Source organism: Carassius gibelio, chromosome A20 (assembly GCF_023724105.1).
Source record: "Carassius gibelio isolate Cgi1373 ecotype wild population from Czech Republic chromosome A20, carGib1.2-hapl.c, whole genome shotgun sequence".
Classification (NCBI taxonomy): Eukaryota; Metazoa; Chordata; class Actinopteri; order Cypriniformes; family Cyprinidae; genus Carassius; species Carassius gibelio.
In genome coordinates, this window is record NC_068390.1 from 15,428,124 (window position 1) to 15,445,198 (window position 17,075).

At 36.9% G+C, this 17,075-nt stretch overlaps 1 protein-coding gene across 2 annotated transcripts in view; it reads right to left on the bottom strand.

Moving 5' to 3' along the window:
• LOC127938344 (transcription regulator protein BACH2-like) overlaps positions 1–17,075 on the bottom strand; it is a 92,600-nt gene that overhangs the window by 60,925 nt on the left and 14,600 nt on the right. The window contains exon 2 of one of the 2 annotated variants that reach the window (XM_052534885.1): positions 5,668–5,912. The exons of the other annotated variant lie outside the window; for it this stretch is intronic. Coding sequence (XP_052390845.1) covers positions 5,668–5,733 — 66 coding nt within the window. The 5' untranslated portion in view covers positions 5,734–5,912. The remainder of the gene's footprint in view (positions 1–5,667; positions 5,913–17,075) is intronic. 2 annotated transcript variants of the gene reach the window in all.

Below are 17,075 nucleotides of genomic sequence, written 5' to 3' on the forward strand. Positions count from 1 at the left end.
AGACTCACATGACTCAACATCTCTGGCAGTCTGAATCCAGCCTCAACTCAGCTCTGTTTTTCCCAGGGGGGAGAGGGAAAGTGAGTGTGGGCATGGAGAGGGAGAGAGCGGGAGAGGAATGACGGTGTGGAGTGGGGGGTTCTGGAGCACTGCCCCGCACTGGCTCAAATTTCCCGCTTGTCAAGTCTGATGTATTTTTGTCTAAAAATAAAAGAAAGTGGAGGCCCATGACGGCCGGACGAATGAATGAAAGAACTTTTCTGCAGCTTTACCCCCTACCCCATCCAAAAAACAAAAACAAAAAAGAAAACACTCCACGATAACCCTTGGCGGCAACTCCGGACCTTCTTCCCTCGCTTTCGAACAAAGATGTTCTGATGCCAAGCGTGGAAGTGCATTCTAGAAACAAACGCCCCCCCTTTTCCCAAAGTCCAGACAGTGAGAAAGCACCAGGGAGAGAAAAAGAGAGACGAAGGGGACACAAAACACCTGTCTAATTAAACAATATAGATAAAAAATGTATTACGGTTTCCACAAAAACATTAAGTGGCATAATTGTTGTCAACATTGATACTAATAAGAAATTCACTGAGCAGCAAATCAGAATATTAGAATGACTTCTGAAAAATTATGGGACGCTAAAGACTGGAGTAATGATGCTGAAAATTCAGCTTTGGCATCACAGGGATAAATTATATTTTAAAATATAGAAGACAAAAAAAAAACTGTTATTTTAAGTTGTAACAATATTATTGATTTTACTGTATTGTTCAAATAAATACAGCACTGGTAAGCATAACAGACTTGCTTAAAATCTTTATTTTAAAAAATATTACTGTTATGAATTATGTAATGTTTATCAGACAAAACAAGTTGGACAGGACAAAATGATTTGATAAACCCATTTAATGATAATTCCATTTTAATAATTGTTGTGCATTTCATAAGTGTGACAACTTGCTCCATATACGTGACAACATGCCCCACTATTGTCACGAAAGGTCAACATGTGTTTCCTCTTGAAGTGCAGCAACATTGTAAACATGTAATTACTTGGTACAGAAATCAGCTTTCAAAAAAATGTACTGTACTCTACCGGATGTCTCTATACAACACCCCACATAAACAGGTCGAGAAAGGCTGCGTGATGGGAAAAAATGAAAATTAGGCCATTCCCACAGACCAAAAGGAAAGAAAGAGACACCTACAAAGGAAAGCAAATAAAAGAGAGGAGGTGCGAAGGATTCAGTGTCATCTTTCTCAGGTCATGTCCTCCAATGTCATCCCAAAATACATTTGCTCATACCCTCGCAGGCATAAGCAAAGCATTCCTCAACTATTTCCCATATGTTTCGCCAGCTTCAGAGCACTGCAAGGCTACTGTACAGTACCATCTGTTACTACAGCTGTGGTAAACACTCCATCCACTGCCACTCACAAAGTTTAGATGTGAAACACTGACTAGCAACAGACCAGATAAGTGGCACTGACCACCCTGCACCCTCTTGATAACAACTTCTATGGGTTTTTCTTCTTCAGAAATCCAATTAGCCCAAAACAGCACCTGGTTTCACCTGGCCTAAATGGCTACCCAAGAGCTCCCCGAAATATCTTCCCTCACCTAATCTCATGGCAGGAGGTGATAGATGATAGAGCAGGCTTAAAAATAGCCTCTCTCTCTCTCTCTCTCAAACGTTCTCCATGACCTTTCACTTCGTGCTCTCCTTACCGCTCGGAGCGTCAGAGGAAGCCTGAACATGCAGCTCTTTGACACAGAGGAGACTCCTCGAACCCAAACACACCCAGAACAGGAGATGGTGTCATAGCCAGAAGTTTCTCACGGGGCAGTAAAATGAACTCAGTGGCCGGTGTCGCATTTGAGATTTATAAAAGAACTAAAGGGTTTGGCTGAAAAGAAGCTATGCAAGCCAACACAAAATGGTCATTTACAAACTGAAGGCAGCAGTCATTTCCAAAGGTTTACCGGTCTTATTAAAAAGCACCTTAAGTTACCCATGTAACCCCTCAGGGTGTCACTGAAGGGTGGGATTGTAAGGCATTCATTGGGATATGACGAAATGTTCGCTCGCGCTCCTATTTTGAAATCAAAAGGCAATTTTGTGTCATTTAATCTTTGGAAATTCTTACCGACTGATTTCCCACATAAGGTCTCCCTTGCTGAATGGACATAAATGACGGCAAATTCCATGACGTAAGTGCCAAAACTCACAGAGAGCGAACTCTCCTCTGAGACTCAGGGAAAACAAACGAGCATGTTTAGAAAAATCTTAAACGCTTTTGTTTTCATATTTGCATCAATCCACTCGTTTATCAGACCTGAGGAACATTGCTCCACTGAGAGCCGAACTCCCCCGATGGCATCGGGACTCTTCACTCGTGTGGTTTCATTAATCAATGCCCTTTGAGTGAAAAGAATGCATGAGATGGAGAGAGAGAGAGGTGAAAGCCATTTGTTTTCTTTGTTAGGCACAAGCGGAAGACTTGAATCAATAGCTGAAGCATGTGAATCAAACTCTGGAGGTGGTCTGCTCACAAACAAGCCGTTCTGAGTCACACATTTTAACGAGTCATTGCTCTCGGACATGGGAGAGAATGAGAAACACACCACTGTACAGTTCGGCCCTGATGCAGCTGCGCCGGGCATCTTAATCCATGACATTACAACATACTCCAATCAATCTTTCCTTTATGTTCTTTTTCCTCCATCCACTTTGTTAGCTGGCTTAATGCAAAACACATAAAGTCGTAAAGTGAGTTATATTCTCCGGTTACACTACTTAAAGGGATAGTTCACCCAAAAAAAATCATCTACTCACCATCAAATGTTTTGACCATAAAATGAAAGTCAATGGGGTCCAATGTTGTGTTGGACCCCAATCACTTTCATTATATGCACAAAATATCTTCTTTTGTGTTCCACAGAAGAAAGAACGCATTACAGGTTTGGAAATGACAATTTTCTTTTTTTGTTTATTTGAATGATTCCTTTAATAAGGCTAAGTAAAGGTGTCGCTGAGTTTGAGACAGTGATGGGTGAGCGAAAAATAAAAACAAAAGTGTTGAATGCCTGCTACTTTTCCCTTCCACACAATCCAGTCATTCAAAGGCATTCCTGGTGCATGATGGGGGAAACTTCACCCACTCAAGAGTTATAAGTGCATGCAACATGCCTCACTACGAACACAAACAATGTCCTCTTTCATTGGCTTCACCCCATGCTGCACATGCAGAAAAGCATGCTGGGAATGGGACAGTTCGCTGCCTCACTGTGTGCACACGCTCTGAGGAAGAACCGAAGACAGATACAGACGATAGCCATATATGGAGGATATACAGTAAACTTGCAATGTCATTAATTACAGACTTTTTAAATAAAACATAGCAAATGATACATTTTTGAATATGGCAAAAAAAGTTGTACAAAATCAATCTATCTGCTTTATCTCTATCTGCTTTAAAGCCAACATGTTTTTCATGGCATTCAAATCTGAGCTTCCTCTGGTGATGAATGCCAGACTTCTCCAATCATTTAGTCCCCTTAAACCCTGCCCTTCAAGCTCGCAAGCAACGCCTACATCTTATAATATTAAGTAGAAAAGATCTGTCATTACTTTAGTTTTTTAAAAGTGACTTTAAAGAAAGCAATGCCATAAAACAAGTAAAATGAATTTCTAGGACACTTTTCAAAGAACAAATGGGTCCATGTTACTCTTTTTGCAGATGTTCAGATGTTCTTCCACTGAAGATCAAAATCTGGGTGTGGTGTTTGATAAGTCTTTAAAATTTGATGAACAAATTAGTCCTGTAGTAGGTTCTGGCTTCTTCCATCTTCGCTCCCTTTCTAAAATCAAGTAATTTCTCTAAAAAAGCTCTCTAGAGGCTGCTATCCATGCCTTTATTACGCCTCTGCTGGATTATTGTAACGCCCTGTATTTCAGTATATCAAAGTCCCAAATCTCTTGGTTACAAGTAGTTCAAAATGCAGCAGCTAGATTCTTGGAAGGGGTGTAAAAAGTTTGATCATCCCACCCTCTGGAACAACTTACCAATTCACATCAGAATGGCTTCCACTTTTTCTGAGTTTAAATCATATCTTAAAACACATCTTTTCTCTCTGGCTTTTAGCATGTACTAATATGGGCCTTTGAATTGTTTTATTCTGCTTACTGATTTTCTCCTCGTTATTTATTGTTGTTGTGCAGCACTTTGGTCGGCCTTGTTTTGTGCTTAAATGTGCTCTAGAAATAAAACTGAACTTGAACTTGAAGCTCAAGATGTTCTTTGGATCATCACAAATCATGCTGAAGAACATGATTATCATCAGGAATGACAAACTTGTGCAGCTTGAGTGCTGCTGTCATTAAAGCAAAAGAGGGCTGAATCAAATTTGAAGACATTCTGAAATTCGTCTTCATTTTTTAATGTCAATTTTTCACTCAAATTGTTATACTTTTCATATAATTTGCTCTGAAACATTTTGTATTTAATTAGCAAAAAGCAAAACAGAAGCATTTTTAATAGTGGTCTCAAACATCTGGATTCCACATTTTGTCACTTTATTGGTGTGGCATGGCTGACATTTACAACATCAGAAGATCTGGATAAGTTCTCCTCCTCAAACAAAAATCATGGGATTGTGTCTTTTTCTGGCCTGCATCATGCCGATAAATCTGCACTCCAACATGTCATACCTAACTTTCTAGGCTGAATAACAAGCAGCTTTACCAGTGGAAGTCTGTGAGTGAGACTAATGACCACGAGACAGAGCTTTCTTTTGTCCTGTTTAATAGTCCTCTAATGAAGACGGGATATGAGGCTTGACTACATACACACAACGTTGATGTGAGGCCGTTCAAATCTTCTCCTCTCCCAGCAATGAACGCTGCTTCACCATATTAAAAGTTCAACTGGAATATATGAATGAACCTTCAGTGAAAGAAAGAGAAAACAGATCCGACAAGGTACTATGATGCTGTCACAATTAGATTGAACCTTCTGGCAGGCATTCAGCTACGATGAAAGTTGTTTTTCTATATCGAGTTAATATTGCAGTCAGTTTGCGGCTTGATATTTATTTAAACAGTTGATATTTGCAGCACCTGGAGAGGAAACGGTGTAAAGGAAGCTTTATTTCCTTTGCAAGAGACTTCAAAAATGGAAATACGCGAACTACAACAGTAGGAAAACAACACTTTACCGGATCTAATTTTATTGGTGCAATTTCGCACTCGAAGTGCCCTCTATTCAAAATGGCAGACTTCCTAACTGAAACTAAGCACTAGATATGCAATGTTTAATAGAGATCTTTTTGCAAGATTTCAGGTTGTTTCATTCAAGCTCTACAAGAGGACCACTGGAGATTTGGAGGGACGTTTGAGGACACCTGTCAAACATTTACCCGCCCCACAACTGACCTGATACCTCTGTCAACGTGATCCAGTTCCATGATCTTTTAAGGCTGTTGGGTCCATATAAAATCTGACACTGTCTTAAGTCTTTCTGACTTGCAAACACATACAACAAAACAAGATAGCAATCCTAAACCTGGTGATACAGGCTGACAGAACAAGGCGCCCATCTTTTGTGCACATGCATTGAGGTGTAAAAGCAAAAGCCATGAAATTCAACTCAAATTTGATCACTCACAGTGGTTTGTTCCATTGTTTGACTGCTCTGACGGGAGGTGACAATGACAGCTCCAAGTGTTAGCATGCGCCGAGATGCATGTTGTGGTGCAGCGCCAGCAACAGTTTTCGGCTGGGTTTTCAGGGTTGATAGCACAGGCCTCCTAACAGAGGAACGTCTCTCTGTGTGGAGAAAGCTCCACCTCTGCACGCTAACACATGCCCCTCGGACTTCATTGACTGTAAACCTCAGCCATACTTCCTTTCCTGTAATGAACAGTGAATTTCTTATTATCATACATTATATCTTTCTCAGATAATCACAACAACAAATAAATGAATGATGTAACAAACTTCTGTCAGAACGACAACAGAAACACTTGTGAATTACAGTTTACGAAGTCATCATGTCGTGTTTGTAAAGTGATCAACATCATTTGTAGTTTTAGAAACATTGTAAACCTAAATTGTGAATTCTTGTTAATGAATGTCAAACTACGTTTAGTTCTCTGACAGCTAACACTGTTTTCAGATGTTAATAAAAATTACAAGTGCTGCTTTATTTCACCTGTACATACATTCATCACCAACTATAACATTAAAATATAAAAAAGGCATGAAAAAAAAAAAATCAAAATTCTTTGCCATTATTTTTGCACTTATTATCTTAAATATACATGTGTCCTTTTCTTTTAATTAATTATTTTATTTTGGTCGGATTTTATTGAGATTTTAACCAAGGTTTTACTAAAGTCTAAAGCTATTAATTGCAAAACTATTTCTTTTTATCTAAGGCTTCTCTGTATATTCTATATTCTATATATCTCTTTTTTCTCATTTTCTCAAGTTATAGCATTGTAATAGCATTTTTTTTTGTGTGTGATTTTCAGGCATTGTAAATGATTTTTCTGTCACAGTTGGTGAAAAAATGTATTCATAAACTTGCATTGGTTGTATTGCAAACAATTTAATGGTAAAAGATAAGAAAAATATCTAAAGACGATAATCTAAACTTAAAATAAGCATAAAATAAAATCATGTTAAGTTCCACAATATATGTTTAAAATATTATATCAAATTACTCCATTTATTAGAAAACAAAAAAATCACTGAAAGATTTGTTAGATTCATGTGATAATATGTTTGTTTCTTTTTCTTGGAGCATGCTTCATGGAAACATTTTTAAATGTTACAAACCACGCAGCTATGTGTCAGAGAGCTAATCTGAGAGGCTGAAATGTTACACATCACCCCACATTTTTGGCTTCTTGTTTTCATTTTTTTTTTACTTAGTAGTTGCTGTAAGCATTTGTCTATAGGCGAAGGTGGAGTCCTGTTCTGCAAGATCTTCCCTGTAAAGGTCTATTTGAGAAGACAAACAACCCTGACTAGTTATCTCAGGTTTATGTGTATCCTCAAATAACCATTCCATTGCCTTTATGAAACTATACAAATATGTGTTTATACATACATGATTTAAATATAAATGTAAATGTACGTGTTAATAAACACATAAAACACACATAAAAATATAACACGAACACCTGGGTCACAAACAGAACAAGAACCACAAATTACTGAGAAAATAATAAAAGGTTAAAATAAAAAGGCTAAAACCTAAAAGGAGATGAAAAATAAATGATTTATTTTTTAGAAAGTTTTCATTCTTAATACAAATAATCCAGAATATCCAGAAAATATTGTACATGAGCATTTTCAAAATTTTTGTTTCAGAATTTTTTTTTTTAATTTGTAAATGAATGTTGTCTCTTTCCTTTTTCTTTAAGACAAATCATCTAACTTAACAAAAACTATTTAAAACTTTTTAAAATAATTGGAATAATTTTGTATTTTGAAAAAAAAGCCAAACAATTTTTTTAAACAATTAACATTGTCAATACTTCTTTAAAACTATTATTTTATTATTAGAAATGATTGTTTGCTTACTAGTTAACCATTTAAAAAGTAATCATACATATCACAGTACATCAACAGATCAACAGACATTTTTCTTGTGTGTGGAAATGTCTACATTAACATTTTAAGCATCTAAAGAAACAATATGCAATAAGTCAGATATAAACCTATAACACTGACAGCAATCTAAAGATTCTTTCTGGGTTCTTAGCTAGACAATTAAACGCTGCAGCATGTTTTCTTTTTTCAAGGATCTCATCACTGGAATGATGGGGCTTGGACTCATTGAACCTTGGCACTTAAACATGTCGACTGTAAGTTAAGGTCACAGCTATTGACTGCAGCACAGAGCGGCAGGAAAATAAATCTGTCCGTACCTAACAGTGGGAACACCAGCTTCTTTATCAGCTACCTGATAAATCGAGCTTGACTCTGACCGGCATGCAGCGAGAGATCCATTTATGGATCAATGCATTCATCATAGCAGTATTATATGGTGTGAGTATAGAACATTCAAAGCTTTTTAGGTCTGTGGTCGTGACCATTACACTCTCAGGTTAAGAAACTGTAATTCTGTCCTGTGCAAACCCACGTCAAACTTCCCACCTCAGGCAAATCAAAGCAGCATTACGTGCTTTAAACACAACTATGTGACAGTGAACTCCCAAACACCGCGTTTAATCTTTTCCATTCCTCAGAAGCATCATTTCCTTTGACCTCGGTCTTTTGTTTACCACTGCAACATTTTATAAAAATGTCAACAAAATTTTGTGTGCGTTTGTGCACTTGTGTATGGTTTCTAACCTTAATTGTAATAAACTGTTGTTATCGTTCTCCTTTAAGACACCACGAAAACATCTCTACGCAAATGAAGACAGAACAAAGAAAAGCTGTCTTGTTATTCAAGCCACACTGCAAAAGCTCAACCAATAAGAGGTTTCTGTCAGGCAGCGTAAAGCCACCACCGGTGCACGGTGTTGATTTGGTAAAGACACGACCGATTTACTGTACATTTGAAACAGGAAGTGGTCATGCCGCCCCTGCTGCTCCACGCCCACCTCTTACCCCTCCCCCTCACCACCTGTGTGAGTCTCACAGGATGCACAGACACTTACACACCTCCAGCTGCACAAAGACTAAAACCACACATCATACTTGTTTTTATTCATTCACACCTCAGTGCCCCACAAATCAGTAATTTACTCCGGACACCGTGAAATGCCTCTCAGACAATAAACTGTTGTTTTTTTCAGGTTACTACTAATTTAACATGTCACTGATGAGCGCTGAAATCATAATGGGATAAAAACAATGAAACTCTAAAACAAATGAAAGTGAGTGTGGCTCGCAAACTGTCTAGTTGATAATTATTATTATTTATTTTATTATTTACATCAGATATAAGATGGTCCTCACTCCTAAAAATCTATTTTTATATGAATTAATAAGAATGCTGAATGTAAAAGATAATTCTATTATACAAAATATAACATTTAAAAATAAATCTGTATAAAAACGAATTTGTTATATTATTAAATATTTTTACAATTGACAAAAAACACCAACAACCAACATGATTTAACCAAATATACAAAGACTACTAGATGAATGATACTGAACTAAGTGTGTTAATGTACATTTTTGATCAAATGTTTCTGTTTTAGGCTTAAGGATCATTTAGGTTCATAAGCTCCCCAAAACACACATTAGTCTGAAATAAACAAAAATACAATAATAGATTTAGCTAAAGAACCCAAATGAGCCGGTGTCACACTACATAAAACTGTAGTTCCCCCCCTGGGGTGTTAAAATTGAAAACAGACTATGGTGTAGAGACTATTTTAAATCAGAAATCACTAGTAGATTTCACAAACAATTAAAAAGAAATTGCGAGTAACACATGGAATCAAAATGTGAAATACACATCTTTGAAAAATAATTTCTTACAGTGCAGGTGTTCCCAGTTTTTGTTAAACTATTAAAGCTGTCTGCCACTTCTAGTGTTAAGTAGTAAAGCCAAGAAAAATCTGTTTAGAATATTTCTATGTTTTCATACACACACACAATTTGAAATGAACATTTTATTAAAACCCAAACCAGTGATGAAAGCTGTCCAACCAGAGGTTAAACTCCTCTAGAGTGTTAAACACCGCTGACTTGTTTGCGCTGACCTCTGCCGAAGGATTATTATTTATTCATGATTATTCATACAAGCGTTCCTCCTCCACAGATGTTTCCAATAGAATTCGGTGTACAACAATTTCCACGCACACAATGGGACTGTTTTGTTATTCGTTCTGAAGTGCAAAGCAATACAAATAAATCCATCCGGGATAAAATTCTGACCTTTGCCAGATCCAGCATTCCCTCGGACGGCACTCTGCCTGCTGAGTCTCTCTGGCAAACGGAAAACAACTTGACACAGAGGTCACCCCCACTGCCCTCCATCCCTCGCTCCCAATCTCTTTTAACTTGCGGTCTCTCTCTAAAACAATGATCTCACCCACTTACCAGGAATCCGCTGATTGTTTTAAATACCTTCCACTCTTGTGGACTCAAGTCACTTGTTTCCATCCAGAAAATAGCGGGAAAAAATGTCAGAGGGGGAAAGAAACTGACCTTGGCAGAAAGTTTATTATCAAGCATGCCTGAGACACAGTTCATTCAGGCTCTAAGCCGACATTGTTTTAAATTACTGCTGTACAATGCAGCAATCCAATATAGAGTAATGAAGAAAAAGAAAGAGAGAGAGAGAGAGACAGAGCGAGAGAGGTCAAAACATCCACATGTTTTTTGCAAGTTATGGTTGGCTCCAACTCTAAGGAATCTGAAAATGAAGCTGCCAAGGTACAGGAAGCATCTCTTTTGTTTTTTCAGTCCAACAATCCTCTGTTGAAGAGTGTGAAGTGGAGGTTTTGACAGCATAGCTGTGGTATGTTCACCTGGGATAAGCCTCGACAGAGCATCCAATGACGCACTTATGGCGAGGAGAAAAAACACTGACACTTGTATAAATCTGACTTCTGCTGGCACACATATCCAGTCGGGCATTAATCTCCAATTCTGAACCATTCACATAAATGTGTAAGGGCATGAAACATTCATAGCAACATATTCCCTGGAAAGCTCTATTTTTCATATATGCTAAAATATGCAGGGAAGCATTCAACAGCGTCATCCTGACAGATGGGGGAAAAAGGAAAAAGAAAAAAAGACACAACAAACACATTTTCCAGTCTGGGCGGTGTGTGTGTGTGTGTGCTTTAGTAAGTTTTGTGGTATGGTGTGTAGGTTATATTTAGACTGAGCATCAATATTGACACAGCACACTGCATATATGACTCATCTGTACCGACACAGGCCAGTGACACCCCTGCCCTCCCGCGCAGGTTTCCTTAGCCCTATTGTGGTGTGAAACCATTTTGATTTCTGTGTGTGTGACAGTTTGTCCAGGTATCTAATGTATATAAGATTGTGTGTCTGTGTAACATCCTGAGGCTGTGCCTGGCCCACATTCACTGCAGCACTTGGAGTGGCTGTTTTGCAGGCAGTTAAGAGACTCCTGCCTGCTTCACTCAGGTCACTGATTGCCTGTTTGTCATTTCTGGGAAGAGAAGCACTGAAGAACTCGGAGCTTAAGGCTTTGGAGCAGTCAAGCATTGATAAGGTGGCCTGGAGATTTCTGCAGACAGCAGCACATCAGCGCATAAATAATGCTGGAACAGTTAAGAGTGTGAAAAAGAGAGGGAGAAATGCAAACTGAGAGCCAGTGACACTGCACAAGCTGTTTTCAATTCCCATGGTGCCTACTAATGTACACTGTGCCCTGCATACTGGCCAGGGGATTTCTGTAGAAGTTCACTTTTCTAGACAAATTCTGTTCATTTAGAATACCCTGCAATGTTAAATATATAGTTTAAAAAAAAAAACATTTTAAATATGCTATCATTCAAAATTTTGGGGTCAGTAAGATTTTTTTGAAAGAAAAGGATACTTTTAATAACTTAATATTATTAATCAACAAACTGATGAAGAATACAAATCTTACAAACTTATTTTGGGGAAAAAGCAAATGATTTAAGCAACACAAAATTCACCTTTGCATCACGGGAATAGATTTCTTATATAATTTTATAAATATATAAAAATATATATAACTTTTTTTTCACAATATTACTGTTTTTATTGTATTTATGGCCAAATAAATGCAGCTTTGATGAGCATAAGGGACTTCTTTCAAAACCTTTAAAAAATCTTGCAGATGGTGTGCATTTAAACAGAAATATAATATAGATCAAAATGTTTAAATGAATATAAATTGTCAGTCAAAATCTCTAAAATTACAAATGACTGTCATGTAAAACAATGTTTAATTTATTAAATGTATGTTTCATTGTAACAGTTGCATCTTTCGGGATTTACATCCACAAACCATAGAGACAGAGATAAATAAGAGTTTAACCAAAAAAAAAAAAAGCCCCCGACACATTAGACTCAACTCTTTAACAACATTTATTTTAGCCAGACATGGTGTCACACTTTGTGTAGGCTGTGGTCAAAATTTGGTGGGTAAATTTCTCTCTTCACCTACTATTAAGACATATGATGCGATAGATACAGACTTGTTTCCATTATCAGCTGCAGTGTCTTTCAGACTATACATATACACTTACTATGAATGGGAATCTTTGAGGGCTACCAGTTGGACCTAACAGCTCTAATGGTGGTGAGACACCTGTCGGACCTAACCGTTTCCACAGTCAGAACAGTATAAGATGTATGTTGAGGACAGAATGAGTCAGCCTCACTTTGATCTAAACTTTCTATTGGCTTAAACTCCCACTCTAAGGGGAACGCAGAGCAGAGGAGGGAGATGTTTGGCATATGGAAAGCGTGAGAATGAACGAGCGTCTGCAGAGTAAAGAACAGTTACATGAATGAGCATGCAAAGCCCAGTGAAATTAACCAAAGAAGTCTGAAAGACGGAAAAACAGCGTGATAGTGGTCTGCCGTTCTCCAGGGCTCTCCAGTTGCAATGCACATGTGACTCAGCAGCTGCAGGCATGAATATTCTGACAGGGATGACAGATCCAAATATAACCGCAGAACAAACACACACACACACACACAAATCTCCAAGAGGAGATGCACTTAGCTTTAGACTTACATGGGCGGAAAGAAATGAATTATTTTATTCAGCAAGGATGCATTAAATTATTAGTTCACTTCCACAATAACAATTTCCTGATAGTTTACTTAGCCCCATGTCATCCAATATGTTCACGTCTTTCTTTCTTCAGTTTCAAAGAAATTAAGGTTTTTGAGGAAAACATTCCAGGATATTTCTCTATATAATGGGCCTCAATGGGGAACAACAGGCTGAAAGTCCAAATTTCAGTTTCAGTGCAGCTTCAAAGGGCTCTACACGATCCCAGCCAATCAAAGTGTCATTTTCTTAAAAAAAGTAAAAATGTATATACTTTTTAACCACAAATAACCAAAAACGCTCGTCTTGCACTATCTTGACTTCAAGCATTACATATTTACATTAAAAAGGTCCCATGTGAGGTAGGCGGAAGTACCAACCCAGTTTTTACAAAGCAAACGAGCAAAGAAAGCCAAACGCCCTTTACAAAAAAAGGTAAAACATCAATGTCAGATTATTTTGAAATAGGAGGGCAAAATGAGATGGAGTTTTTCACCCAACCCTAACCCTAACTAAAAAGAATTTGTAGTTAAAAAGTATATACATTTTTATTTTGTTAAGAAAATTAATGATCGTTTCACTAGATAAGAATTTGCGGATGCGCATCGAGCTAGTGCAAGATGAGCATTTGTGGTTAAAAAGTATATATGTTTTTATTTTGTTAAGAAAATGAACGATCATTTTACTAGATGAGTCACCTATTCCCTGCATTTTGGACCTTCAACCTGTTGGCCACCATTTAAGTCCATTATATGGAGAAAAATCCTGGAATGTCTTTGCGACATGAACACGGCATGAACATGAACATCTTGGACTGCATGAGGGTGAATATATTATCATGAAATGTTTATTCTGGAAGTTAAATAATTCTTTAAATTGATCAAAAGTGACTGTTTAGACATTTATAATGTTACTAAATGTCTATATCAAATAAATGCTGTTCTTTTGAACTTTGGGTTCATGAAACAATCATGAGCTTGTCATTCATAAGGATGGGTAGACGATGACAGACATTCATTTTAAAGCAAATAATATGCTGAAGGTGTGACTCAACTGGACATCTAAATGCATGATTTCTTCCACAGCATTTTATACTAGAACTTGTTTTTTGTTGTTGTTGTTTTTTTTGTGTGTTTTTTTTAGATACAAATAATTTTATGTGGAAGTTCTGGCCAGTATGGTGGGAAAAAATCATCAGAAATAATATCAAACATGTACATGTACTGCAAGCATGTGCATATAGCCTTATACACAAGCATACTCTAAAACCTGCAGGGCAACACGCTCAAATGGTGAAACCAAACTTGAAACTTGTAAATTGAAACAGAATAGTTTCACAATGGCAAACAACTTTGCGGTAAATACCTGCTACAGAAACAGGAAAAAATAACAAATGACTCAGATGATGTGCTCCGTAATTAAAAAAAGAGCGAAAGCTGAGAAAACTATGACACTTATCGGCTTGATCTAAAAAAAGAAGATACATGAAACTGCATTTCGCCCCTCATTGTTAATCAGACAGGTACAGCTAGTTTCCATTTTTCTCTTGACATAGTTTGGCTAACACTACGACTGCTTCTAAAGTCCTACACATCCACAATATTAAATTAGGAAACGATTCATAATGACTTGGATTTAAAATGAAATAATTAAGCAACACTGATTATGACAATTATCACTAGTGGTCCTAAAAGACCTTTATTTGAGTCTCAGTCAGAACAACTTATATCAATAATATATCTGATCAAACACCATACATATAAGTTTTCATGTAAGTATATATGGTATAAGTTATCTCGACTCTTATGCTCACAATGATCCTCAGTGTCGTATGATTCTTCAGAAATATTCTAATATGCTGTTTTAGTGCTCAAGAAACATTTCTTATTGTAATTGAAATTAAAAACAGTTGAGTTGCTTATTATTTTTGGTAATTAACTTTTTCAGGATTCTTTGACGGATAAAAAGGCCAAAAGAACACCATTTATTTTTGAAACAGAAATCTTTCTAAATGTCTTTACTGTCACTTTTGATCAATCGAACGCAGCCTTGCTTAGTTAAAGTACTAATTTACTAAAAAAAAATCTTACTGACCCAGTAAACCCTATACTTTTGTATTCTAGTGTATACTGAGAAAAGGATCAATGAGAAAGAGAGCAGAACGGGAGAGGTTAACTATGTGCGAGAGAGGCTGACAGTATCAAAACAGCAGCTGTGCTGTGTGTTTACTGCTCGCTCAGAGCTGACGCCGCCAGGAGGAAGCACCGAAAATCCGACAGACACACGTCATCCATTAATAACCACACACATAAATCCCTCGATTCAGCTTAAAACAGAACTCCCACAAAGAAGGAGTTTAAAAAGCAATGATCCGAACGTGACAGTAATTGTGTTAATTCAGCGCTCCGAGTGGAATTCTCTTTCCGCACGCTGCTGTGGGCCGGAGAGACTGTTGACTGTTACGGAATTCCTGGTGTGGTTTTTATGGGCTTCCATTGAGTTGAACGCTTCCACTATTCCACCCATAAACTTCCTGCTCGTTTGCGCGTGTTGTTTTTAACTGGAGCTCAATTCAGGCCAGATGTGGACCGGACTGTCAATCATTTTTATGTATTTGTTGTTGTTGTTGTTGCATTTTAACACCTTTTAAGAACCTTTCAAATGAGACAGTTTTACCCGGATGAACTGATTTATAATCTGACTAAGGTAACAACACAAGCAGGCAATCCCAAAAATCCCAGAACAAAACAATCCAATCAAGATTTGGCCTGTGGCAACAGCCAGTGAGATTTGCCTTGGCACAAAAACCCATGTGATGCCAGTCACTCACTGCCACCCAAAATGCCATGTGAGAACAGAAAAAAAGCCCTGTCTGAACTTAAATGGCTCAGCTTGCTCTCTCTCAATCTTTCTCTTTTCCTTTTTTTCCCTCTCAGAGGTTGGAACTCAGTCAAACATGCCTTAGTGCTGACGTGGGACGGCTATGGGAACATGTTTTCATACCCAAGGCTCTTATTCTCTGTGAAGAGCTTTCCTGGTGAGCTTATTTAAACAGGCGGGAGAGAAAAAATGCTAAAACTTGTAAAATCTTAAATGTACCAGAACACTGCTGTTCCAGTACTATGATGCATGAGAGTTTAAAATCTACTTAATCCAATATCAATCATTAGGCATTAATGAGGTTGATGTGAAATACTGGTATATTTTCCTACTCTAGTTACTCAATGCCATCCAAAACAATCAACAACAATGGGATAGGCTCCAAAGAAAAATTATTCTTAATTCCTGTCAGTTGATGAATCATCAGAATGAGAACGCTTGGACAAAAAAACTGCTGTTAAATGGTTATGTGATCTTCAATAGAGTATATTTAGACAATTTTTCGAAAATATAGAATAAAAATCATAAGAATTGGGGCTTTTTTGCACTCACTTTCTATATATAAGAAAATGTACATCTGTTCAAATGTTCATCTGTTATGTATGGTAATAGGGGTTTTCAAATTAGGGTCCGGGGTCTGTCATAAGAGTGTTTGGGGGTCCATGAAAAACTGTATATAATGTAAAAATAAATAAGATTAAACTGAATAAATAAATACTAATGTATACTAACATAAATACTACTACTAATGAAGTAAAATCATAAAATAAATAAAAATGTTTAAATTCAAATTTAATTTAAACAATTAAAAATGTGTTAAAATACATTAAATCTATTTGAATAAATAATACGTCTGACAGTACAGTATTACAATGAATAGAAAAAAAACATAATGCAATGTAATAATATAATGCATGTAATAATGTAATTTATTTTTCACACATTATTTTCCCATATTTTTATAATATAAATTGTTCACAGTACAATTTTTTTTTTTTTTTCATTGAAATTGTAAGGTCCAGACACTCGGCCCAAGGAAGGTATCCGGTGCTGGATGAAGGTTTCCTGCGTGTTCTGTCTTTCAGCGCGTAAAGTTATTCAGTTTAGGTTAAACTCAAATCTGACTCCATTTTATTATTTAATCTGACTCCATTTTAGTATGACCTCGAATTTAGGTTGAAATGCAAATTGGTTGTATGCCTTTTTAATTAATATTCTTCTGACATATGATTATTCTAGTTAACTCTATTTTTATATTAACTCATTCATTTGGGTGCTCATGTTGCTAACAAGGATACAATGTAATCTACTAGTCAATAATTACAGAGTAAGACAGAATAGAATCAAAATGTAACAATTTATTTACAGTCAGGTAGATATGTATTTTGCCAATTACATATCCAATTGAAACACATCAAATCATATCA